The sequence below is a fragment of the Fukomys damarensis genome, unplaced genomic scaffold (assembly GCF_012274545.1).
Source record: "Fukomys damarensis isolate Sample0158 unplaced genomic scaffold, DMR_v1.0_HiC HiC_scaffold_38, whole genome shotgun sequence".
In the NCBI taxonomy this organism is placed as follows: Eukaryota; Metazoa; Chordata; class Mammalia; order Rodentia; family Bathyergidae; genus Fukomys; species Fukomys damarensis.
Genome location: NW_022900950.1, coordinates 39,359,568 through 39,386,088, shown reverse-complemented (window position 1 = coordinate 39,386,088; position 26,521 = coordinate 39,359,568). Strand labels below are relative to the sequence as shown.

Below are 26,521 nucleotides of genomic sequence, written 5' to 3'. Positions count from 1 at the left end.
CCTGTCTAAAAAAAAAAAAAAAGAAAAAAAAAAAAGCTTGAAGTAGCTGGGTGTGGTGACATATGCCTATAATCCCAGCACTCTAGAAGTCTGAGGCAGGAGAATCGCAAAATTGAGCCCAGCCTGGATAATGTAGTGACTTAGCAAGATCTGGTCTCAAAATAAAAACAAGAACTTGGTGTAAAAGCTGAGTACTTTACTTTTGAAATTATTTTTACATAGCAGCTAAATCAGAAAAGTGCTTAATTTCTTTGTCTCACAACAGAAAAAAAAAGTATCTGTTTAGGTCTCCAAGTGCAAAACACAAAAGATAAAGCCATCCAAATAAATAAATTAGTTATTTAAAAGGATACCCATTTAATAAGACATTTTGCATTTGGCAATCAAATTATATCTGAGCAACACAAAAGGATGCCCCCTAAGGGAAAGAAAAGTAATAATAATTATGTGAACCCTGAGGAAGTCAGCAGAAAGCTCTTCCTGTGCACTCATTAGTTCTAATTTTCTCTATCACTGATATCATGACCTTTCTACCTGGCACACTAGAAATTGAAAAGGTGGCCTCTTATAAAAAAGAAAATAGAGCCTGAGGCGATAGAATTGAAAAATCGAGTCAGCACAAGCCACTTATTTCAACCTCATTCCAGAGGCCTCTTCTGAGTGCTCATTTATTTTTAATACATTCTGGATACAGACCCTGTCCTGCTCCTCAGAGTCCTTGGCCTGCAAGGATCACAAGCCAGGTCTGTCGTGGATGGTAACAATGAGCCAGAGGCATGCTTAATTTATTTGCCTTACTGGATAGCTAGTGGAGAACCATGGAGTTTGGGGACATATAGGAATGGAATAGGCAGTGATATATCTTGACCATTCTAGGAATTGAGGTAAAGTTTGAGTCACTTAGTACCAAATTAGCATCATTATATTTTAAACATATTACTTTCATTGCATTTTTGTCTTTAAAATGTTGACCCACCAAAGCCCATGCTGTTCCCCTGATAGTCTAGGGCATTGTACCTGAATGAATCTATTTTTACCTCAAATTATCTTCTTAAGTTTACTGTTGAGGAACCTGAGGTACAAAGGAGTCCAGCGTGAATCTCAATAGAGTTTCTAGCATAGGGTCTTATTCCCAGGACTTGTCCACAGAGATTCTTCTGATTTTATTTTTATTTAGTTGTTTTGTTTTGGTAATAGTACATGAACCTAGGACCTTCACACTAAACTATATTCCCAACATATATTTTTTTTGTGTGTGACTCAGTCTCATTATGTTGCTAAATTGTCCAGACTGGGCTTGAAATAATATTCTTCTTGCCTCAGTCTCCCAGGATGTGAGGATCACAGGCACGTGCTTACTATGCCTCGCTGAATTCTGACTCAATTGCCTGTATGGGCATCTGTACATCAGGACTTTTAAAGGCTCCCATGTGATTCATATATGGGAGCAAGTTTGAAAATCTTTTTTTAGTAAAAAGAACTAGTTTGAATAAGCCCAATTATGTAACCAATTCAAGGGGTTTTCTTTTTTTCTTTTTTTTTTTTATTTATTGGTACATTTTAGGTATACAATATAGTTACATTCATCATTGGGATCTTGTACCATTACATGATTTACCTTGGTTCTTATCTTTTTTTCCCCATTCCCAGCCCTCCCTTCACTCCCTCCACCCTTCCCTGTTTACAAAGACATTGTTTTTGTGTTTTTCCTTTTCTAATATTTTTTTCTTTTCCCTTTTTACCTTTCCCTTACTCCTCCCACTTCTCCTACTCTTTTAGACCTTTTCTTCCTATTAAAAAAGATCAGTTATACATTTTGATCCTTATTTACACTTTTAGTTTTTCACACCAAGGACTCTACCAGCAACAATAATAGAAATGAAAAGACATGTAAGCAAGACACAGTCTTCCAGCTCACCAAAGGTAAATTCTGGGGAAACAAGGTGGAAAAGTCTGATAATCAACCACCTGGACATCCTGAACCGATAGCACAGGAAGTAACAAAACAGATGAGTGAAGCTCTAGAAAAATTCAGAACAGAAACATTTCCCAAATAACTACAGAGATCATGAGCAGAATAAAAGACATGATTAGAGTCCCTAGAATAGAAACAGATTTAAAAAAAAAAAATGAATTCAGGACCATGATGGGAGCCATGAATACTCAGCATAGGAAAGAAATGGAAACTATGAATTCAAGGGGTTTTATTGCCTTCCTGGGCTTCAAATTTTACTTTACCCTATTATTCTACCTACTTTTTTGAAAAACTACTAACCCAAGATATTCCAAAAGAGAAAAACCAAGGAGGAAAAGAAGAACAAAACAAGGACCTGGATATCTCCCAGGATATTACATGCTGATTAATAAAACTCAGCCCTATGAAACAAAAATATAGATGCATTCATTTTATTGTACTGGTGGAATTTATTAGAAATTAAGTGAACCCCAATAACATTGTAATAATATATGAAACCACTTATCTATATTCATAAATTATAAATGATGGCATGGAATTTCTCTTTTCACTTGGGCAAAAATCTTTTCCTCTCCTTGCTCCAAGGTAGATCCTAATTTACTTCACATTTTCTCCCCAGGTGTAGTGTGAATTATACACTTGGGAAGAAAATGTGAAGTAAATTAAGATTGGCCAGGACCATGCTGAAGAGGGTCCCAGGTACGGGGTGCTGTGCAGCTGGCGATGGTTAGCGAGATCAGGGCTGCACACTGGGAGGCGAAATGGAGCTGCTTCTGAAGAGTACACTAATGAACTTGGAATTGTTTTAAACTAAAGCAGAATATTCTGGTAGTAAACTTCACGAGGCTGCCATCTTCTCATAAATCTACAGATATTTTTAATAATAGAGTCTGGCGAGAAACAGACTGGAAACCAGATCCGTGATTCAAAACCAAAACTCTGTAAGGGGAGCAGGGTTTCTAATGCATGGCTCCTGAGGTGGTTTCCCCAAGGAAAGAGGGGAATTCACTCTACTGAGCGACTTCACATCCGAGCCCCGAAGCCCTCCCCACACTCTTCCCCAGCGACCCTGAGAGAACAGAGGTCAGGAGGCTAGGTCTCCTGCAGACAGCTGTGAGAGTTCATTTTCCATTTTGCAAACTAATTTTGTTCTTGTCAGTTGCAATGCTCTGCCAAGTAGTGGATGGGAATTTCTAAATCAAAAACCACTAACCTCAAACCACAGCCAGCCTGTGTCAAACTTCAGAAAGTACTCCCAAACCAGAACGTATGGTAATAATACTATAACTATTTGTAAAATACTGCCAGGTTTGTCATGTTTAGAAAATTCATAGCATATTTTTGGCACACAATCTATTCAGAATAATGGTGATAAAGATATATACATAAAATGTATGTTTAATGGCCCTATTTCTTTTATCAATGCAAGACAGTAAGTTAGCTAAATCTCCCCTATCAATCTGCATGGCTCAGGTATGGATTAGATCCTGCAAAGTCAGTTGTTTGTGTCTTTCAATCCAATTATGCTGAAAGCATTTGAATTTTTATCAAACAATGCTGCAGACTTTTTCATTGCCATTGTGTGTGTGTGTATGTTTACATCCTCTAGCTGAGACGCCTTATTTCACTGGGGGGAAAAATCCTGAAACGTTTTAAGTTATGAAGTCAAAAGCAACTCTGACAACTTTGTAAGAGTTCTTTCATTATGTTCATTTCCTTGATGTGAACCAATAACCCCAGGGAAGCACAAAGCTTCACCTGAATATCCAGGCCCTGCCATCGGAAAGAGTTGCTAGGAGTTTGATGGGAGATTAGGACCTGAACACAGCTGGGAAGTGATAAGGAAGTCCATTGTGAGGTGGTAAGGAAAAAACAAACAAACAAACAAACAAAAACCTCTTAGCTTGAGACCCAGCAGGGGGCAAAAGCCAGGTAAAAGTATTTCTGGCGAAGATGCTAATGGCGGGAGGGAGGAGGTGGTGAGATTGTATAACAAGAGATGAATCTTCCTCAGAAAGTCAAACAGGGGCTGCTTCTCTGGAAACCTAGCTGTCTTTCTTTCTCCTTATTTGCACCCAAGCTGCTAACACAGCCTATGCCAATCACAGACTCACCACTGACAAAATGCAACTAGCTTCCATCCAGTGTCAGCCAGGCCTCCAGCACTGCCTCCCTATGCAAGGTCCGGAGCCCCGACCCCATTAGGCCAAGTCAACACATGCCAGATAAGTGAACGCTCCATCTTCATTTGACGTAGAAGTTTCTAACTGCATCCCACAGGAACTTTCCTCTGACATGCTCAGCATCCCTTTTATTGACCTCCAAATGCTTCCCAGGCTCCATTAAGTCCTATCCAAATACTCTGCTTTTCTTTTTTTCAACCTCTAATTCAATTCTCATTCTCCCTCACTACTGTATGATTTTCGTCATGGAAAAAATGATTCATTAATCATTTTTGCTTCACACTTCTGGAGATCTTTGGTAGCTGGACGCCGTGCCAGGGAATCCAACGTGGCGTGGTAGAAAGAACATAGTTTCAGACCTGGCTGAGTCCTGGCTAGATTGCTTTGTAGCTGTGTGAACTTGAGCAAATGATTTCACCTTGCTAAGCCTCCGTCTTGCTCATCTTCACAATGGGACTAATGCATGTAGTAAACACTACTGTGAGGATGATAGAGATCATCTGTGTGTGTCCTTGGCACAGGACTCCTGAACAAGTAAGCCTTACCTACCTTCCTCTGCCTGTCTTCCTCTTTTAAATTGCCTCCCTCTACCTCCAAACGGTCCCACCCATTTGTACTTGTTTCCTGTGGCCTCACAGAACTATGTAAATCTCCCGGGTCAGAGGGCTTCCCTGCTACCCTCCCTCCTTGTCTTGACCCCTCTCTCCTGTCTCCCCCACTCTCATTTTCCACTAGTTTCTTATCCTGAGACACAAGTACACACAAGTTTCTTTTGTCCTAAAAAGAATCTTCCCCTGATCTGCTTCCCGGTCTCAACGTTTTTGCTCAAGGTGGCCTGAAACTCTCCTAAGAATTGGTTAGAACCGCAAGCACAATGTTGGGGTGAGCCCTGCTGGGGCACCACTGTCTCAGGGTAGGCCCTTTCATTCAGGCAGAGCCCAAACTATGCCAGGGGCACGATGCCAGTGTTTGCAAGACCTTCAGCATCATTTCATGCCTTGTCAAATGTTTAAATACCCTCAAAAATTCTAACATAGACTCCAAGGGTGTTCATCTGGCTTAAATTCCAGGGGCCTGTTTTTCATCCACCATTTAAAAAAAAAAAAAAAGTATTTATATACAGCTTTGAATTCACCCTTATGTTAAAACTCTGAACCATGTAGTTCTAATTCTTTGTGGTGATCATCCAGCTTTTCTTTCACTTGTGCAGTCAGAAACTGGATATATACTGTATGAATTCCTGGGTAGAGAAGTATTTCACAGGTCCTACACTGACATTAGGAAGCATTGCTTTATTCCTAATTCAGACTAAGACTTCACTCCTGGTATCTTTTAGTACTCATTCATGGTCGGTCTTTTCCTATTCTTTGACTTTGTCCCCCACTACTCTTCCATGTGATCTCTTTCCTAGACATGATCTGGTTGAACCATTGTTTGGCAAACATGCCTGTGGCTTCCTGTTCCCATACCGTGTACAGCAAAAGACCACTTTCCCTCCTCTCTGCCTGTCACATTCTACCCATCAGGAAGGACAAAGTTAGACCCCAGATCCTTCCTCAAAGTCTGTTCTGACTGCTCTCAGTGGGACACAGGTCCTCTCTCCCCCGAGTTCCCTTGGGGTTTCTAGCCAAGCCATGAGGCTGTGAAGCCACCTGTGACAATTCTTTCTTATGTTTCTGATCTATTTTATTATTCAACATGGTCTGGGTGTTCTCCCTGTCCTAGTTAGCCTGCAGGGTTCTAGCAGGCAGAGATCATTTCTTTCTTCCATAGCCTTCCATTCCTAACACACCCTCTCATAGTGGAGACGTCATATGTCCCTGTTTCCAATGTTTCCCCAGTATTATCTCACTCTAAGTGATGTTCACTTTATTTCTGACTCTTTCCACAATATAGAATTTTAAAAAATACATTCTGTATTGTTTTCTTCCTCCACATTTGGTTTTAGATGTGTCTTAATAAACATTAGTTATCCCTTCTTCTGGCCATTAATCCATAAGTGCAAGAATATTGTAAAGTGAGAATACCCACTATGTTCAGGATACTATACCAAGTGCTTGTATTAAAGATTATTGAAAACTTGCCAGATGTGGTGGCATACACCTATAATCTCAGCATTCTGGAAGGCTGAGGCAGGAGGATCACAAGTTCAAGTCCAGCCTAGGCAACTTAGTATCTCAGCAAGATCTTAGTATCTCAAAATTTAAAAATTAAGAAAAGAACTAGGGATGTAGGTGAGTGGGAAGACTCTGAGTTCCATACCAAACACACATAGGGGTGGAGGGGCAGAAAGAAACAAAGAGAAAGACAGAGAGAACAAAATATGACCCAAAAGGGCAAGGGCAAAGGTGGATGGATAGACATAGATAAATAGACAGATAATCTCTTAATACTGAAAAATGGAAGTAATGTAAATTCATATAATGAAAAAGCTTTAGGGATTTATAGAAGCATCATTAGACTGGATTACATTTACTTGAGGAAAAATGTCTTGAAACAGGTCATTCAAACTCAAGTTTTCAAGGAAAAGGGGACCACAAGAACCCAAAGTACAGGACCATTCTTATATTTCTCACTATAGTTTCCCCATACCTACCACAATGCCTGGTACCCTGTAAATATGCAGTTAATGTCCATTAAATAAATGAATGGCAAAGCTCTGAAGGAAGGAGTAAACGCCATATAAATAAAACAGCCATTCGAAATGAGCAAGCAGTCATGTTGGGGAGCTGCAGATTTATTTTTGTGAATAGAAATGATGTCCATAATGATAGAGAGGAAGGAGAGAAGAAAAATGAGGAATGGCATTGGAAGATTTGCCAGTATTTTGGGTTTAACAGATAGCTACAAATACTCTATTCATCCATTTATATTTATTAAGCAGCTACTATGGGCCAAGGCACTATGCCAAGACCTAGGAATTACATAGTGAACAAAATATAGTGTCAGCCTTTTAAAATCATGCAGCCTTAAAACTTTTTTATTAATACATATTTGTAGTACATAATAATTGTGCAGCCTTTTTACAGTGAGCTAGCAAGTGGCACCATATACTTAAGCTCCTGCTTCTTGTTAATCTAACAGTATTTATTACAAGAGAGCAATTTGTCCAGCCTCAGTCATAGATGGTTACAACAGAGAGCAGAAGCTTTCATTAAAATGAGCTCCGATGTGGAATTTGTCATAGTAACAGAGAGTTTGATGGCCACAAGGAGCATTTTAAACTTGAGGAAAAACTCTGCCTGAAAGGTTGTCTGGGATTTTAGAATAGCCAGTTGAGTAGCGGTAGAACAAACCTGAGTTTATTTACAGCCTGTATGAGCCCAGCTCTGCCAGCGTTCTTGGCTTTGGGTCTCCATGATGGGTGGAAGGAGGGAAAGTGTGTGCATGCTGATTTTAGGGAAAGTTGTCTGCATTAAGTTTCTCTTTAATGTATATATTTAATTTAGAAACAAATCTCTGAAATTCAGGTAACGCCGAGAACATTAATTGTAAAACAGAAACATGAATAAGACCTTGAAAAATACTTCCAACAACAGGTTTTCACGAGCAATCCTTGGCTGGCTTGTATCTGACATCTTTGAATTCTAAGATCACAGTTTGGGACTAGAAGAATCTGGCTTCATTTCCCATGAATCTCATTTAATTTCTCCTCCCTCCTTCCCTCCTTCCTTCCTTCTTCTTTCTCCTCTCCAGGATGATGGCCTCCCAGAAAATGAACATCAGCTGTCAGTAGCTGGAAAGATAAAGAAGCATTTCAACACAGGCCCCAAGCCGAACAGCACTGCAGCCGGAGTTTCTGTCATAGCAGTAAGCATCTGAAATAACCACCTCTAACTTTTTAAAAGCAACCTGCCTAAGAGACATGCGTTACTCAGGGGATTCCACCCAGAGACAGCAGAATGGGTCATTTCTTTAGACAGCTCTACCACTTAATGCACAAGAGGCGGTGTGGGGCTGTATATATGAGTGTGTTTTTACAGATCATTTCCCTGGGTGTCAAATCATTATCCAACACCTCCGGGGTATCTTGCAGTATATATTAGTTTCATGATTTATTTTTTTAAAAGTAAAACTTCCCCCACACTGGACTCTGTGCCAATACTAACTTTTTGGCTCTCGAGAAGAAGAGTTTAGTGCTCTTTTTGCCAAGACCTAGAAGGAAAGGGAAGCTGAGAGAGACAATACAGCAGAGGAACAATGGAACACTGCTGATCTTTATACTGCACCTAGAGTAAAGCCAAAACATTGCAGAGAGCTTACACCATAAGATTGTCAGTGAGACTGACTTGATTTGAACACCCAATATTTTTGCTCCTGATAAATTTCTGTTCTTAAAGTTGGAAGTCCTTTAACATTTACCATTGTATTGATTCGGCTGCACGAGATTTTTTTGTTGCTGTTCTGTTCTGTGTGTGCAGACATACATTACATGCAATTTGATAGCTGCTCTAGGCAAAGATTAAATTGGACCAAGGAATAATGAAACCTCATACTTCCTGGTATTATATTCTAAGGTAAATATAGTTAAGTCCCAGATTACTTGAGTTTTTAATAATTTCCTCTTTTTTCCAGAGTATGTAAATGTTAAAAGCACATTCAATGTGAAAATCACTTGAGCTGGTTTTTTCCTGAAAATGAACTTAAGACATTATGATGTCAAATTTTTAGAAATTATTTATGCCATTCAACATTCCCTCATGCTCCTGAGCAATACTGAATATTTAACTCCTTCTATGGGTAGTTCTATTTTATTTCCTTTTTTTCTTTCTTCTTTTTGGCTTTGCTAGAGCTCCAAATAAAACTAAAGAGAAATAAATGACCTACTGGACACAACCAGATCTGGGTTACTAAATATTTGAATACGGGCTTCCAGAATTTGGGAATGGTACAAATGCACGCATACATACAATGTGTACTGTTTGCATTTCCTGTTTCCCAGTTGAACCTTTTCAATAAAGAATTCCATGTTCATGGGTAACTGGCACATGAGTAAACAGACGGTGCTAACTAGGATGCATACTCTCAGATGCTCCTCTGAGGTGCTGAATTTTTTAAATTTCAAGTTGTTCTTCTTGTCCTCTCTAGTTCTTTCTAGATGGTCAGTGCACTTTATCAGCTGATATTCAGTCAGTAATTTTTGTAAGTCACAATCTCACCATGATGTTCAACCAAATCAAATCTTCTATGCTCTGTTTTCATTGTTCATCCAAGATGCAAGTATTCCAATGCTTGATTCCAATTGTGCATGGTTTTCTTTTGGAACAGGCTGCCAGCACGCTTGTCCATGAAAAGGACTGCTTTTCTGCTCCTGCTCAGGGCCTACCACTGCTAGGGAGAGTGCCTTTTCCACTTTTGTCATTTTCTTTTTGCTTTCTTTTTACCTGGTCTTTTATTTTCATTAGTTTTCAGTTAAGTTTGCCTTGGTTGTTTGGTAATGATTTGTTCACAGTATTCTGGGAGGCCTACAATGAGTAAGGGCCAAAACTTCAGGGCAGTTTTCCAATTTACAAATAACATATCTTTAAGGGGAAGTCCTATTTTAATCAAATGTGAATAAATTCTGAAAGCTGATTCTTAGGCATTTATTAAACCTTCATCTAAATGTATCTCAAAAAACACTCCAGTTAGTATTTGTCAGAGGTCCACTGATTTTTTTTCTAACTATCATAATTGAACCATTTTGAATGCAATTTTTAGTGCAAATTTCTCAGTTCAATTCCAGCATGTTTTCCATGAAAAATGAACAAACTGTTTTTTTATAAATTGTGAAGTGGCCTGCGTAATGCTGAGTTACACATTTCCTGCATGCTTATTTAATGTTTTTTCACCCCTACAAAGTTTTTTTTAATTATTAACTCATTCTCAAATTAATTGGCTGTTTTTGAAAAGCATCTTGAAACGTGTCTTGTCACCTCTTGAGCACAATCCACATGTTAATTACTGTCATTAATATTTGTAGTACAAAAAAAATCAATGTAAATTTTAGAGGCTGTTTCACGAGAAAATTATCTGCCATATATTATGTGCATTTAGCCACCTTTCCCAGAGTACTTTCTCTCAAAAAAGTCCCTGCTCTCCGCAAGAATCCCAAAGAGGTCATGAGTCCCAGGGAGGGCTGCAAATTAGAAATTGGAATAGCAGTGCACAAATCCATATATATTTTCCCCATTTTTAGAGTGCAAAGACCAAGTATTAGGTGTCTCTCTCTCAAGATAAAGGAGTCCTGGCATTAAATAATATTCCATTTCAAATTCAAGTATAACTGCCCAAAAATAATTTTATAGTGAGGCAGAATATAAGGGAAAGATAGAAAAAATATCATTTATAAACAGCATGTTCTATAAAGACCATTTGACAATTTATTAATTCGTTATAATCATTGACTTACCATGTCATAGATGTATAAAAATTAATTTCAGCATAAATCTTATTCACACAGTTTTTCCTGGGCAAATATTCTCTCCTTGGAATCTATACAATAATTTATTTTATTTTAAACTGCCTCTATCCCAAGACTGACTATTTGAAAAGCATATACACCTTTAAAATTTTTTAAACAATTTAGATTGTAGTGCCAGTTTGTTTTTATTCATATAGGAAGTCAACAAATAAATCATTAGTCTTTACCAGGAACTTCCCTTTCCTTAGTTAGAACACTAACTACCTGCTAGAGGTCATTCATGCTTATAAAGGAATTTATTCTTTCTTACAGTGACAAAAAGCACACTGTCATAACACACACTCTACTCACAGTGTAATAATGACCTGTGTGTAATTTAACATGTACTAGTAGTCTGAACCATGGTGTTTTTGTTCATGTTGTCATTTTTTCCTTCTCTGTTTCCCACTCCTTACACTATTAAGACCAAGAAAAGGACATATGATAACTTTATAGGGAGGTTGCACAAAGGCCTTGAGCTATCTAGGAGAGAAATTACTACCTGAAGTTTCCTGGGCATCACCCGGCCCTTCTGAAAGGAGGAAAGACCTTTTGACATTGGGTCAAGCAATGGGATTAGATGGAGACTCATTGTTCTCAGTCGAATTGCAACATTTTATCTTAGAAAGATGCCACTGTCCCTCTGCTACCTTTCCCAGTACATATTTGGGAGATTTAAAGCACACACACACACACACACACACACAGGAGAAAGGGAAACAAAAGATTATTAAAATGCAATTTATAGACTTAAAATGGAATTAGAGATGACATTTTAACGGTGTACTTTTTGAGAGCTGAGGGAGGAGAGGGAGGCATTATTAGATTTGCTCAGCTTGATGAAGAACCGATGACTAAGATGTCAGTTCCAATTTATTTTTCCCCATTTAATGCTGTTTATTATTTTAACTGATAATTTTCCTAATGCTTTAAAGCTCTTCTTTTGCATTTTGCTCATGCAAATAGAGCATTTCAGTCTAATTGAACAAATCCATACTAATCACTATGCATATAATTGTGATACAGAGAAGCTTATTTCTGAAAAGATTTTATGGCCTGTCCTATGAGACTTCACCTCTAGATGGCAGTAGAGAACTAGTTACTATGTAGGCAACTTTGTGCACTAAACCTGTGTTAAACGCCGTCTTCCTAAGAAAAAATATATTTCAAAAAAAAAAAAAAAAGCAAAAACAAACAAACAAAAAAAACGAAATATACGTTTTTAAAAGAGTAAAACCTCAGGTTTCTTTCCATGAACAATGAGGTAGCCTGATTTCAAATCAGAACACCAAGACGTCCAAGCAGTTTTTAGTTTAAATGCTTAGTGCCGGGGCTTGTTTTTGAAATACCTTTGTGAATTTAGAAGTAAAAACTGTCAACAGCATCACACTAGCAGAACACCTGAAAGAGCTCATGAACCCCTCTCTAAAGAAAAGTGTTCAGGCTGCTGCATCTTACCACGAGCAGAATGGGGAAGTAGATATACAGCATGATTATTGTTTCTCCTAGTTTTGAGATTAAACCTTTTATTCCCAGCTAGTCAAAAGATAACAACTTATTCCGGGATGAACAACTTCGAAAACTTATCCTGTCTTCTATATATTGTGCCTTTTTCTAATTGCATGCACCTTGTATATGCATTTTTGATATACAGTGATAATTATATTCAGTTTAATTTTATTTTCCTAGAGAAAATTTACTAACTTTTATATTATATCTCTTTAGTTCAGAATGTAATTAGAATTCACCTTTAAGGGTAGCTCTGCTTTCAAAGACCAACTCTTAAAGAAAAAAAATCCAAATTTATGGGAGTTTTAAAACCTGATTCTTTTTCTTTTATATTTACTAAACCCTCAGATTTAAATAGAGTATTAATGGGGAATACTTGGGGGGCGGAGTCCAATCTGCTTTCTCTTAGGTGGCTAAAACTGATTTCAAAACTTTATTAAATTACAAAGCATTTTTCATTCTATAGCATATGAAAAAGTGTTCAGACCTTTTGAAATTGAGAGCACATTATTAAATGTGCATTCAAAAGCCTGTTTGACAAACTAGAGCTATGCTAACAAATTGGCCTCCAAGATTTTCACGAGGGAGTAGTGTCTTTTCTGGCCTTTCTATTTTCAATGTGCAGATTTATGATATGAGCTAGTTCCCCTGCAAAAGCGGCATCGTCAGTATATGTACCTATGTAGTTAACGGAGAACAGCTTGGTCTGGAGTCTTCTTCAGCTCAATGTTGATCCACTGAGTTGCCCCATTTCTCTCTGCTCAGCTGGACCACGGGTTTACCATCAAGAGATCAGGGTCTTTGGACTACTACCAACAACCAGGAATGTATTGGATAAGGTATGAGATGGTGCAGCTCAACAGTCAGTGTTTCCATGGCAACGTGCTGGCAGTCTCCATTAACCAGTTCTTTCAGCGGATAAACATGCTTTTGATTTGTTATCCAGTCCATATGCTGCTTTATCAGTTTCATTTTAATCTTGATTGAGATGCCACACCCCCTCATTCCTTTTTTTCACCCATTATTCACACTGACATTTGCCAGCTTTCTTTCCATTGCACATGCTCAGTATTAATTTTCCTATGGTTAAAAGGACAGTATATTTAGTGCTAATGCCAAAGCATTTGCCTGATATTGCTAATTATGACAATGATTTTCAGTGTTCTTCTGTCCCTCAATAAATGAAAGAACGATAGCACCTCAGTGTATGTTCTATAGAAGTATATACTGTCATTTTAAAGTCATCAAGTCCAACCTTGACCTTCCTAGGTGGATGAAACAATGCATTTACACTTTAGTAGTAGAAGCACCTCAAAATGCAGCGGGCTATAGAATGCATTGTGTGTGTTGGTAAGCTTGTGTTTTCAAATTCTCCACCTTTTTGTTTTGTTTTTGTTTTATTGTTGCCTCTCTCCCCCCTAGAAATCCCTCTATGTACTAGCTATTGCATGAATTTACTTTTCAATATTTTGTAACTGTCAGATTATTTAGCTGGCTTATCTACTGAAGCAAAAAGGCCTATGGGAGGTATTGATTTTTTGTAACTGGGTTAAGAATCCTATCCCACTGTTTTCTTTTGTAGTCGATGGACCTAGCATTTCCTGCAAGGGCCATTGTGTGTGCGTGCATGTATATTTTTAAATTACCCACAAGCAGGATGGCTTTTGATGGTTTTAGATATGAACTCTGAGAAGTTCCCTAGAATTTAACATCTTAACATCTCTGAAATGATCGCCAGGTAAAGCTCCACATCTTACTGTTTGCTAGGAAAAAATCCACATGATGGAGCCTACTGGCAGTGATAGTGTTTGCCTGACATTGTTTCATGAATTAGACTGCCACTTTTACCAAAGAAAAACAAAGAGAAAAAATTACGTGTGTATGTACATAATGGATATATGTTTAATATATTTGAAGCCTCCAAATTTGTTCTAGTTATTTTTCTATAATTAGACATTCCAAACAGAGGATTTAGGAGATTGACAGTCAAAATACACTAAAATCATGATGATTTTCAAATATGTTTAAAATAAGAAAACACCCAAGCCTCCACAAGATATTTTTAAATCATATTTATAGAGAAGGCTATTTTATCTCCCACATTGGTGTGCATGTAGGAGTTGCATATCCACCCTTTAATTTACCTAAGTAAATTCACATTTTAAGGTAGAAAGAACTTTGTTTTATTTCTGATCCTTTCTTGAGAGGCAGAGGGTAAATTAATTACAATTTGCCTTCATATAGACTCTGCTTTTGACTTTTTATTGTGGAAGATGATCCACCTGTCCTTTCCTTTTTACGGAAAGAAAATACACGTCCAGAAGTGTGCACATGTATGCGTGCACATCCCAGTGGATTTCACAACCCAATCACGGCCCCGTAAGCAGCTCCCAGATCAGGCGCAGAATATTCTGAGCACCCCAGGACCCTCTCCCCAGACCATTCTGGAGGATCTCTTGGCCCCAGGGTTAAACCGTGACCCCTGAGTCTATACACATTAATTAGCTTTGCCTGGTTTTATGCTTTATATAAATTGAATCATAACATGTGCCTTCCTTTTTTTAATTGTATATCTCCTATCCTCAGGCATATTAACCAGGCATATGTGTAAAGTTGATATATGATTAAAAATAGCATCTAGTGTGTCCGATTAGAGTTGTGCATATTTGTATAATAAAAATTGCACACCTAAACCTATCTAATTAAAAACAGTATACCTTAGAAATTAAATTGCTAAATTTGTGGAAGCAAAGTACCAAGTAAACATAATAATTAATAAACAAATTCAACTATAAAAGGCTATTTAACTAAAGTCCTAGTGATAGTTCCCATCAGCAGACAAAATGACATATCCCTGAATAATGGGCAGGAGCAGATGGGAGATAATCTCTTTCTTCTTCCTCACATAAACTGCTCTGTTTTCCAGCTGGGGGCAGTAACAACAATGTTTATAGTTAATGCCGTACTAAACAGGGCACCCAGTATGTAAAGCTAAATTGGAGAAATGATGCTAAAAATTCATTGGCATCTAGGCTTAATTAGGAAGTTTTATAATGCCATTTAGCCACAGAATGAACACACTCTCCTCGCTGATTGCAAATGCTGGCCTTTTATCTCCACAGAAGTGGGAACATTTGTCTAACCACGGTGGCAGCCAACTTTCCAACATAAACAGTCATTACAGGCAAACATCCCTGCTCCCAATTGTTTTGTTTACAAGTGCTTGTGGCTGTTTTCACTACTCTGAGCAGAACACTTGGGAGTCGCACTTGCGCTTTGTAAAGCATTTCACATCGGCATAGTCTGGAAAAGCCATCTCCTTGGGGTGCCCCAAATTGGCGTGATCCTCTTAATTGACTTTTTGGTGATTGAGGAGAAGTGGTGGGAGTCCATTTTACTCCTTTTCTCCTTCATCCTCCTGCCGCTTAACAGAGAGCCACTTCCAAGCTGTAGCTGGGAGCAGCATCCCCTGGTTGAGCCATTTATCCTGGAGACTTTACTCCTGTCACCCGGAGTCCAGGGAGGACACGGTCCCGGGAACAAGCTCACTGGACTATTCCACACCTGTGGAGACCATGAAGCCATGATGTTTCCCCACCGGAAAACATTTACATCTTGTTACGTATTTCCTTTCCTGAAAAGCTGCCCTTATGTAAAAGGAGATGTGGTCACATTTCTCAAGTGAAGCTGTCTCTGTGGCAGGTTGTGTGGCCAGTAACACACAGAAAAGAGTTCTGCAGCTGAGCATACAGAACAAGATGACAGTGGGACCTGGGTAACCCAATTAAATAACATGAATGTGAAAACAAGACACAAGCTAAAAATGCTGTATAAGATGGGGAATGAGCCAGGACAAAGGGTGGTTGGGTTCCCAGGCATGATGTGACTAAAATGTGCTTATTGAATTCCACACTGTCCTGAAGCAGTGAGTAATGAGGCACAGCAGTGGCAGCCGTGCACCGTCTTTACAAGGCTATTAAATGCTGGCATGCTCAGTTGTGAAAAGGAATGGGGTCAGTTAAATGTGTCTTGCTCAATGCAGGTTTTCAAGGACTGTGCCAGGGAAAGCCAGGGAGGAACTACAGCAGGAAGTGAGAAGGCTTCTGGAGTGCAACTCAGCCAGGAGTAGCTCAGTAGGATTTTGTGGCCAGTTGCTGAGGCTCTGCTCTGCCAAATGAGAATGTGCTCCCTGCTGAATGTCAGAGGTTGCCAGAAGGAAGGGCAGATGACTCTGTCCCAGCAAGGGGTTAGCCACCACCCAACCCCTCCTGAGGCTCCTTCTGTTTATGTAGGAGAGGGGTCAACACATGAAAAAGCACAGATTTAAACTTTACAACCACTCTAACTGCAATGGCAGAGAAGTCTGTGAAAAGTCCTGCAATTAGCATTATAGTTGTACCTGGATACCCCTACGGATGAGTTGCTAGGCCAGGAAGTTCAGGAGACCAGCAAGCAGGACATCTATTGCAGAATCATGAGAGGCCACTGCAAGAAATATAGGAATAGTGAATCATCTCTGTTATTTCACCAACTCAAAAAGGTGCCTCACTGTTTGAGGCTTGATTTTGTTTCATTTTGCTTTGTTGTAAGAGGCCTCTTAAGAAAGGATTCCAACAAAATATATGGGTCTTTTTAAAACCTTAATATACTTGTCGTTAGAGAAAATGCCATGGCATTCCAAGTCTTTCTCCGTAGGTGTAAACTGAAATGAGATTGTATACATTTTCCTGAGATTCCTGATGATTCAGTATTGATTGACTATTATGTGGTGTCATATTTACTTTGAATTTACTTTAACTCTTTTTGACTTTAAAGTAAACATCTACACTTTCTTCTACATATTCATTCCTGCCATACTTCAAGAATGTTCCTTAGTGATGTTCAGTGATGTGATTAAGACTTGTTCAAGTGTGAACATGTAGGAATGAATGTAAAGAACTTAACTATTAGCACACATTTTGTAAGGAAAGAGTGTAAATGTCCACACACTGGAGTCAAACAATTCTCAGTTACATGTGAACCACATACCACTTTTAGAAAGTAAACAATCTTGAGGATCAAGATGAGATGGTCTTGCTTAAAGACTGGCAACCCTATAGATGGAGAGAAGGGGGCTTTGGAGTCAGGAAGGCTTACATTTAGTTTTGGATACAGTCTGTCCTGGCAGAATGACTTTGGGCAAGTTATTTTTCTGATTTTCAATTTCCCTGCCTCTAAAAAGTAGAAGACTATTATCCACCCTCCAGATTTGTGTGTGTGTAAGGATTTTCACAAGTCATCCCAAAACAGAAATCATAAAAGATTGCTTTGTATTTTCATTTCCAGGAGAAAATCACAGTGGAGCAAGATTCTCCTGAGAAAATTTTCTCTCAAGATGAAAGTATTTGTTATTAAAGTAGAATTATAAATTTTTTGTATCCTCTGATTAGAGTAAAAATTATTGAGCAATTTCTCTTTTTCAGAAATTGCTTTTGTAATATCAAATTTTACTTAAAGTAGCCAGAGCCAAAAGTCCCAGTGAAGTAGAAGATTAAAGTGCTGTCCCACCTTGCAGGTCTGGTAAAAAGTGGCCAATATGCCAAATCTAGCCTCTTTCTTATTTTAGTGAGTAGTTTTATTTGAACTCAGCCACATATGTCCATTTACAAATTGTCTGAGGCTGCTTTTTTCCCACAGCACCATAGCTAAATAGTGATACTAGAGAGACATATGGTCTAAAATCCTAAAATATTAACTATCTGGCCCTTTCCAGACAAACTTTCCCAACTCCTCTTCAAGGGGAAAATGTGTCTAAATTAAAAGTCATCACCTATAAGAATGCAAAGCTCATGAGATCAGGGATTTGGGTTGTTAAAAATTGCCTCCACTGGCAGGAAAGTCTCCAGTAAACATGGGTTAAGTTCATGAATGAGTGATTGAACTTACCAGAGAAGGGACCATTCTTCCACTGATTTTCAGGAGAAATGTATTTGAACAGTTGCAGGTACTTTGCAGTTTGGGCAATCAAATCACATGTGAGATATTCTAGATAATGTACCATTTTTAGCAATCCAGGAGCAAGCCTATTGTCAAAGTAAGTCTTAAATTTTCATAGTTTTTCTTAATACAAACTATACCCGTGGTAGTTCTTTGGCTCACTAGTAGCATGAAAAACAAATGACAAGGTTGCCTAGTTTAGCACATCTATAAGAAAATCAAAGGCTGCTGAACAGAGGCAGCACATGATATTTGCCCACTGGAACCTTAAGTCCAATGCCTACTAAGTGGCCATAATCATAGTTCTTTGATGAGAGGCCGTCAGAAACCAATTACAGAGCAAAGCCAATTGGCATTCTCTTAAGAAACAGGTCAGCAGGAGAAGCCTACGTGTAAGACTGCTGATGCAGACACATAGGGTCAACTCTTCCAGAAAAAATGAGGAATCATACTCAGGAGAGTCGCACCTAGGAAGGTGCCTGGAAGACTGCTCAGTTGCATCCCGTGCAGGTCTCCTTTTGCCATTTGAATGGTCATCTGTATCTAGGGAAAATCTACACCATGTTTCCAGATATTTGACAGTTTCTGGTGAGGTGCCAGAAGGGTAGGAAAGCAAACCAAAACAGAACTGTGAGAAGCATGACAGTGAGCCTAATAAAATGAGGAGGTTGGATATTTCAATTGATTTGTCAGTTTAATTTTACAAGCAAGCAAAATGTTTCCAAAATGGCAAGCAAATTGTAACTTGGTCCCTACAGGGTGAGGGTAAGCAAAGGAGAGGGTTCCTGAGATTAATGCCCCAGCAGCTGCATCCCTGGTTCAGTCTCCTAGGTGGTATGAATAATGGATGGGCTAAAAGGCAAAATGCACAATAATGTTCTTTTATTAATGAAATGAAGACTGTTTGTGATGGCTAGCAATAAATTAAGAAACACAAAAAAGGGAAAGCAGTCAACATTTGCCTCTAAAAAATGCAGTTACTTAAATCCAATAATTACGCCATGACAGAAAACATTGCCTCATGACTAAAATGAGATACATCCCTTGTGAATCTTCCCCATATTGCAGAAGAGAAATATTTTTGATCCACAGACTGTAAAGCCTATTGTTTGCCAAGAGAAAACATAACCCATTATAGTAGATTGATGGTGATATTAAGCATATTCATAGAATTTCATAGGTGAAAGTTTCCCTCGGGATCATACATGATATCCCACTCCCTCCCTTACTCTGTGGGCCTGGAAATGGGGCTCAATGTGGTTAGAAACATGTTCAGGGTCAGATAATTAGCTGAGCTAGGACAAAAAGCTAATTCTCCTGACTTCTACCTACTGCTGCTTCCGAGGGGATTAAGCTATAGCTACCAGATAAGACAAGCGTTGCAGAAATGTGGGGTGACTTAGCCCAGCAAAAACAAAGCCACTGCTTCAGTTCCTATTCTTGACTCACTCCTGATGGCCACTGGGACAATTTCCCTTTAACACTGCACAAATCTATCCGATGGATAGTTCGTATGGATTGATGCCGATTTCCAAATTTAATGTCAGAAACAAGGATTTAAAATATTTGAGCACTGTGTGGAGTAGGGGGATATTCGTTGTCACAGAAGAGGCCACAGGCCAAATTCACCCAGTCTATCTGTTATTAGAGAAAATCTGGTTAGGCAAGCATTGTGTTTTCGCTTATATAGGCCTCGTGGTATGGCAGGCATTGAAACACAATGCATACTAATTTCTCTACAATTTCCAGCTACTGTGCATGCAGCCGCCTGAGTTGCTGAAGTAAATGGCATTATTTTACCCTTCTTCAATTTTCACACTTGCTGTGGTAGCTGCCAGGGGCTTTATGATAGTGAAAAGCTTATAGTTTGAAGTAGGTCTATGCAATGTTTCTACTGCGTGGGACAGGTTTATATTAGCTCTTTTCTGTATGCCATCAACTGTTTGTTCTTTCGATCAGACTCCCTCAGGCCACTGGATAGCTCTCAACCAGGATGCAGCATAGGGTCTCGAAGTAGCCAGGTTAGAGCTTCATACTGGTTACCACTGGTCAGCACCAGAATCTCTTGAGATTTTTTGTTCACCTCTAATCTGTGTTAATTAGCACAAAAAAGATGATAACATAGTCTTCAGATTCTCCTAGGAGCTCTTAATGAAGTGGTAACTCACTGAGGAGACATTTGGGATTTCTGCTGCAAGTCCATTCATGCTGGTTCCAACAAAGCTACAAACCTTGAACAAAATAACTCATAAATAAGTAATCTGTAAGCAATTTAACACTTAAGTGTTAATGGCGCCTCTCTACCTGAGAATATTCTTACTTTGCAAAACTAAGTATAAAAAGGAGTGATCCTATTTCCTTGACATTTGGAATATTTTAGGACAGATAAAGAATAAATCTTCCTGTTAAAATGGTCGAAAGGCCCAAGAATTTGTGATACCACACTTCAGAAAACAATTATGTTTCAAATGCTTTGAAGACTGGAGATTAACAGTTCAGTAACCTATTTTATGGCAATATCTATCTGTCTATGTCTATCTATCTATATATATAACATATAATTCTTTTCTCTTGTTAAATTCATCAGTTCTTAACTGCATATGAAGCTATAGAATTTCATTGTGTAAAATAAACTTCACATATTTTAGAGGCAAGTTAATTTTACAGTCAATTAAAGTTCTAAGGACATATATGACATTGCTTATATAGTAAATTTTTTGAAGGAACAAATGTATGGATATGAGAATATTAATTTAATCAGACATAAGAATTTGATCATCTTTGAAGCATGAATTGTATAGCTAAATATTGACTTTTAATACTTTTAACCTTTTGTCTTATAGAGTTGCTTTGCATTCTAAGTTTTGTTATTATTCAGAAAATACATATTCACCTAAAACAATTCCGCATTAATTAAGAAGTATGTGATACCCACCTAATATATATGCCACAGTCTCCTAAGAATTCTCAAAAGTTAAGTTTTATATGATACTATAGAGCAATTTAAATGGTATTAGGAGAAATGCACAGAGGGTCACTATGCAATTAAGTGCCAAAAGTTTGGTCAAGACAGTTCTTGCCTGAGGGCTTAATAAAAAAATGCGATGAGATGAGATGTAGTAAAGTCTTAGATAATAAATAAATGTGTGTGGGCATAAGGAAGGAGAGGAGAGGTCATTTCAGTTTGGTAAAGAGCTTGAACCAGGATGCAGAGGTGAGAATGACTAACGTACATTCAGGGATACACAGGACTGCTTGATGGCAAGGAGAGAAAGCACAAACCAAACTAGCTTTAGCAGAAAGAAAATGTATGGTATTATGTAACCAAAAAGGTCCATGGATGGGATCTGGCTTCAGTGATGGATAGATTCAGAGTTCAGTTCAAGTTTGGTTTCTTTCTGCCCCCAACCTGGCTTCCATGAGTTGGCTTTAGTTTGACATAAGTGTACCAGGATGTGGGAAACAGCTCTTGGTCTACTGTTCTCTCAACTAAGATCCATATAAAGGTGAAGTCCTAGCAAAAGATTCATTTGCATTCTTCTGATTGGGTTTGGTGTGCATTCTGAGCCAGTAATAGATACTGAGAAATGCAGTAAGCCCTGTCTTGCTTCTGGTATAATCCCATACTCAACTTACCCCCAGAGATAGAGTAGAGTCATCCTCACTGGAATCACGTATTATGGGAGTAAGGAGTTCAAAGAGAAATTAAGGTATGGCTAATTACCATACCTTAGAGCAAATACATGCTGTCCCATAAAATCCAGTGTGCACTAAGGAGACAGCCTACTGACTTTACAGTAGAAAACTGTACTGTAAGCTCATTGCCAAGGATAGTACAAGGAATTACCCTTTATGAGGAACTGTAAATAATTCAGACCTTGTGCAAATTGACCTGTCAGTTGTGCACAAGATGTACTAGGCATTAGGTGCTCCAGAGACAAATGGGTGACCTCTGTTGGACTTTCCCATATTTTAAAGCCAGAGAGCCATGGATAGTATCTGTTGTATGCTATGAACTGTGGACAATGCAGAGATACCTAAGACTTGTCCTGGCCCTTGAAAGACTCTTCAGTGTGGTTAAGGAAAACGGTGACAATAAGGGTGTAGGCAAGATGCATGGGGTAGCAGTATATAGTAATCTGTCTGGGAATAGAGATGGAAAAAAAGCCGTATAAAATTAACCACAATCCATGGAACTGGGGAGAAGCCAAGCCAGGGCCCCAGGAACAGAGACCTATGAACAGACACCCTCCAGAACATCTTTGAGAGCAAATCAGTTGGAAACATTTAGAAAGCTGCTAACTGAAGAGATTTGTTAAGAGTAGGCAAAACTGACCACTTAAATGGGGATATGGCAAGACTAGGCAGAAGGAGAAGAAAGGAAGAGACTGTTATTTTCCTTATAATGATTTGAAGAAATAAATGTGAAAATGAAGGTAATTAGATTCTCCAAGCATGGGCTTGACATTTAATACCACTAGTTTCTGTACAAATTGGATTAAGTCATTCATAAAGAAATGTCCTACTTCAGTGGCTTCCACCAAGAGTATGACTTGGAGTAACTGAATAGATTATCTTAAATATCACAAAAGTGATGAGTATAGACCTTAAAAATTCAAAGAAGGCCAAACTATAGTGGTGGTCTCCTGTAATCCTAGCAGTCTAGCTGAGGCAAGAAGATTGTAAATTCAAGCCTATCCTGACAGCTTAATAAGTTAGCGAGATATAAAGGTCCTAGGTTCAATCCTCAATCCAAATAATGATAATAATAAATACAATAAGAATCAAAAAATGGGTGTCTATTTAACAAGCCACCTATTTAATCACTGTGTGTGGTGCTGCATTGAATATTCAGACTGGGTCAATGACAGTAAAGAAAGGAGGGGAAAAACTCTGAATTAAATTGTAACAGGGAGTTTGTTTTACATTAGTTTCCTCTGACCTACAGTTATTCTTTTTAAAACACTATCTTAGATCAAACTGTGAAAAAGAAAGAACACCTTCTATTTCTGGAAACTTGTCTGTTTAGAAAGCATACACATACTTTTATCTACAGCAACTCTGTAGGGTATGAAGGAATTATTCTTGATCCTTATTTAATAAATGAGAGAAGTGAGTGAGTGGCTCATGCAGTCAGGGACATACAGAGAAGGACACAGAATTCTTGACCACAAGCCCTGGGTGCTTTTCTCCCTCACATCTGACTGCCTGTGTTTACTAGTCCAAATTCAGCCCAATGCCAATGACATTTCCTTCCTTAAGAATGAAATAGAACTATTTTTTTATGACTAGGAGAAGAGTTTATGTTAGTCCTGGAATAAGTACAGAATGCTTTTTATGTAAGTCAGACTAAATAGACATCTGTTTTTCACAACATTCAACTCTACACAAACAGAACATGTTCAGTTTGCTTTGAAAGCCAGCTGCCATGTGTTATGACTTTACAATGTTTTAAATAAAGTTAGGAATTTAAGTTTATGATGCTGAACATATCATAAAATCAATGGGTATAAGACCAATAACTATACATGTGAGAGTTCTTAAAAATTCAACAAGTTGAAAAATCAAAGGTAGACATTTCAACAAACCAGTTATTGAATCATTGTATTAGCAATCTAGTGAAACAAAGTGAATTATTAAAGTTTGTACTCCTCATTGGTTTGTAACCCTGGGATTCAGTGTGTGGATAGCTTTTAAAGTGGAACAGTTCAGTCTAACGAAGCCATTTACTGTAGTTGTTCTGCACACTGTGTCTCTTTCTCTCTTTATTACTTCATTTTGGTACTTTGATTGCTCTATTTTAGATCTAAGATTGTTCTAATGCTATACAGCAGTTGTATGAGAGGTTTAGTTTTCACTTTGTTCTTAGAACCAGGCTGGCTATAAATTTATCTGAGTTCTTTGAAGAAGCTAACAGTAAATTCTCAAGAGGAAAAATGGTGGCGTATATCCCTATAGAATAAAGTAATCTCTTAAAAGCAGAATAACCTCCAGGCTACCTCCTTTTAAAGAGGGACTTTCAAATAAGGATGGCTTCAACTTTTATATGTGTTCTATATTTTTCTTCAGGCTTTGTACCTGCTCTTCTGTTTTCTGTGTAAGGTTTCACTGTAATGACCCTGTTTCTCCCCACACCCATTAAATCTGTGAAGTCATGCTGTTCCTTATTCTGATGTAATAATAATTTCCAGAGCTACAGCCAGCTAGCACATCCTGGGGAATCATCTGTGGTTTCCTCAGGAAAATGTGGCATAGAGACCAAGCATTGGGATCCTTACAAAAATAAACCTCAGTTTCATATTTGCTTCATAGTAAGATGAAAATGAATTTTGCTAAATGAAATCCATGAAAAAGTCTACATTTGGTTTAATTGCACTCAAAGTCATGTTCAATCTCAGGCATTAGTTTCATTAAAATTCAACCAATCTTTCCCTGAGGTTCAGCCACACTCCTTTACCACCAAGGGTAATAGATGTGGAGCTAGCAGAAGTCTGGGCAGGGCTGGGGAGAGTTCCAACCTGTGACATCATCCATCCTGCCTGTGCCTGCTGATGTCATGAGCGCTCCATGTGAGGGAGCAGAGAGCTCCCCAAGAGTGGAGACTGTTGACCAAAGTGAGCCATCGTGGACCAGTTAACTTGGCCAGCATGTTTTTCCAATGTTCTAGAAAGTTTCTCGTGCCATTTCCCTCGGCCTAATTGTCCTCTTTCTCATTTTATGCCCCTGCTAGACCACCGCTCTTGATAAGGAGAGGCAGGTTTTCCGACGAAGACGCAACCAGGATGTGAGGAGCCGGTACAAGGCGCAGCCAGCTCCGCCAGAACTCAACTCAGAATCCGAAGACTACTCCCCAAGCTCCTCCGAGACTGTTCGCTCCCCCAACTCGCCCTTTTAATGAGACCCTTTTACTTAAAGTCCTAGCTTAACCCTTTGAGACGTTAGATTTTTTTTCCCCAAAATTTCTGTAAAACAGTTTCATCTGACCTATCTAGCATTCAATGCTTGAATGGCAGAACAGAGAGCGTGTTTGGGGTACTTTTGTAGTAATTTCCCTTTTCTGAGTGAGACAACACTTGGTGTTGTGAAGGTGGTAATTTGTCACTAATAGGGTCCTCAAAGGGTTAAGGCTAACGTCCAATTTTTTTTTAAACATAGAAACAATGAATGTTTTCATTGGTCAAGATAGGATCTGCAGTATGTAATATAGCACATGTTAACCCTCTGAGTGCAGAGAATTTAGTTGAGAATCTTTGCTGCGAATCTTTCGGGCCTTTGAGTGTAGACACATGTTTTTTGATTTTGCTGCGGATCAAGGAGTGCTATTAAGATGCTAAAATGTCCAGACAAGAAAGGCATCTAGAATGATAACTTGATCGTTCTTTTCTGTGGGTTTAGAACATGGCCATTTTATACTTCAGCCTATACACCCCTTCTCCTTCACAATCCTATTAAAAAGGGAATCATTTTTCTTCAGTATAACCATCTGCTGCAGTGGGTTATGCATTCAGAATGGGCTTGTGACAAACAGCCTGACCCAGGAAATTGACAATACATCCTCCCCTGAAACTGTCTCCCCAGGAAGATGTACTGATGTTGCCCCAGAAATGCTGCTTTCACATTAGCTGCTGCTAGTGCCAGTGCAGACCCCAAGGCTTGTCTTGTGCGTGATGAGTGAGGGTCTGTATGGTCCGTATCAGACATCTACAGGAAAGAAGCAACCAGTTGAAAAGAGCAATAAATTGCCAGGTGCTCTATGGGGCTGGAATTTCAAAAGAAAGAGGAGTAAGCTCCTGTGCTTTTTTCTTACCTGCTTTTTCGTGAAACTGTGGTCCTGTGCATGCAGCCCACATGTAGTGTGAAATCCACATATTGAAGAGCTGGGATAGAGACAAGTGCTTTGCAAAGTGGCTGAAAAGAAAGCATAGCAGAACACTATCTAGAGTGATTTTTAAGGAAATAAACTAATTACACTTTTTTCGGGTGGACCTGGGAATTGAACCCAGAGCCTTTGGAGTGAGCTGCATCTCAAGACCTTTTTTACTTTTATTGTTTTGTTTTGAGACAAGATCTTGCTAAGTCACTAAATTGCTGGGACTGGGCTCAAGCTTCTGAGATCCTTCTGCCTCGATCTGCCTCAGTCTTCCAGAGTGCTGGGGTTTTAGGAGTGCACCACCACACTTGACTATATCTGTACCTTTTAGGTTACCTAGTCTCCCAGGATCAGCGGGATATAATGCCCAAAAGACAGCCCTAAGGATAAACTTCCATTCCCTAGGATGATTTTTAAATACTACTCTTTTTAGCTATCCAAAGTGATTTTTTTTTTTTTTTGGTCTTTGAAGCCAGTTCTGAGTGATATCTATATTTTCACTTCTGTAATCAAATCTCTCTCCATGCTGGGGTCACCAGGCCTTAGTTTGATCTGAAAAATGGATT

General features: G+C 38.7%; 1 protein-coding gene across 3 annotated transcripts in view; it reads left to right on the top strand.

Annotated features, from left to right (window-relative positions):
* Window positions 1-26,182, top strand: part of Dclk1 (doublecortin like kinase 1) — a 336,493-nt gene extending 310,311 nt beyond the window's left edge. For 2 of the 3 annotated variants that reach the window (XM_010623927.1, XM_010623929.3), the window contains 2 exons: window positions 7,855-7,968; window positions 24,816-26,182. In XM_010623927.1, coding sequence (XP_010622229.1) covers window positions 7,855-7,968; window positions 24,816-24,980 — 279 coding nt within the window. In that variant the 3' untranslated portion in view covers window positions 24,981-26,182. Of the gene's footprint in view, window positions 1-7,854; window positions 7,969-12,874; window positions 12,949-24,815 lie in introns of all 3 variants that reach the window. The other variant, XM_010623928.2, reaches the window with a different exon arrangement.
* The last annotated feature ends 339 nt before the right edge of the window (window positions 26,183-26,521 follow it).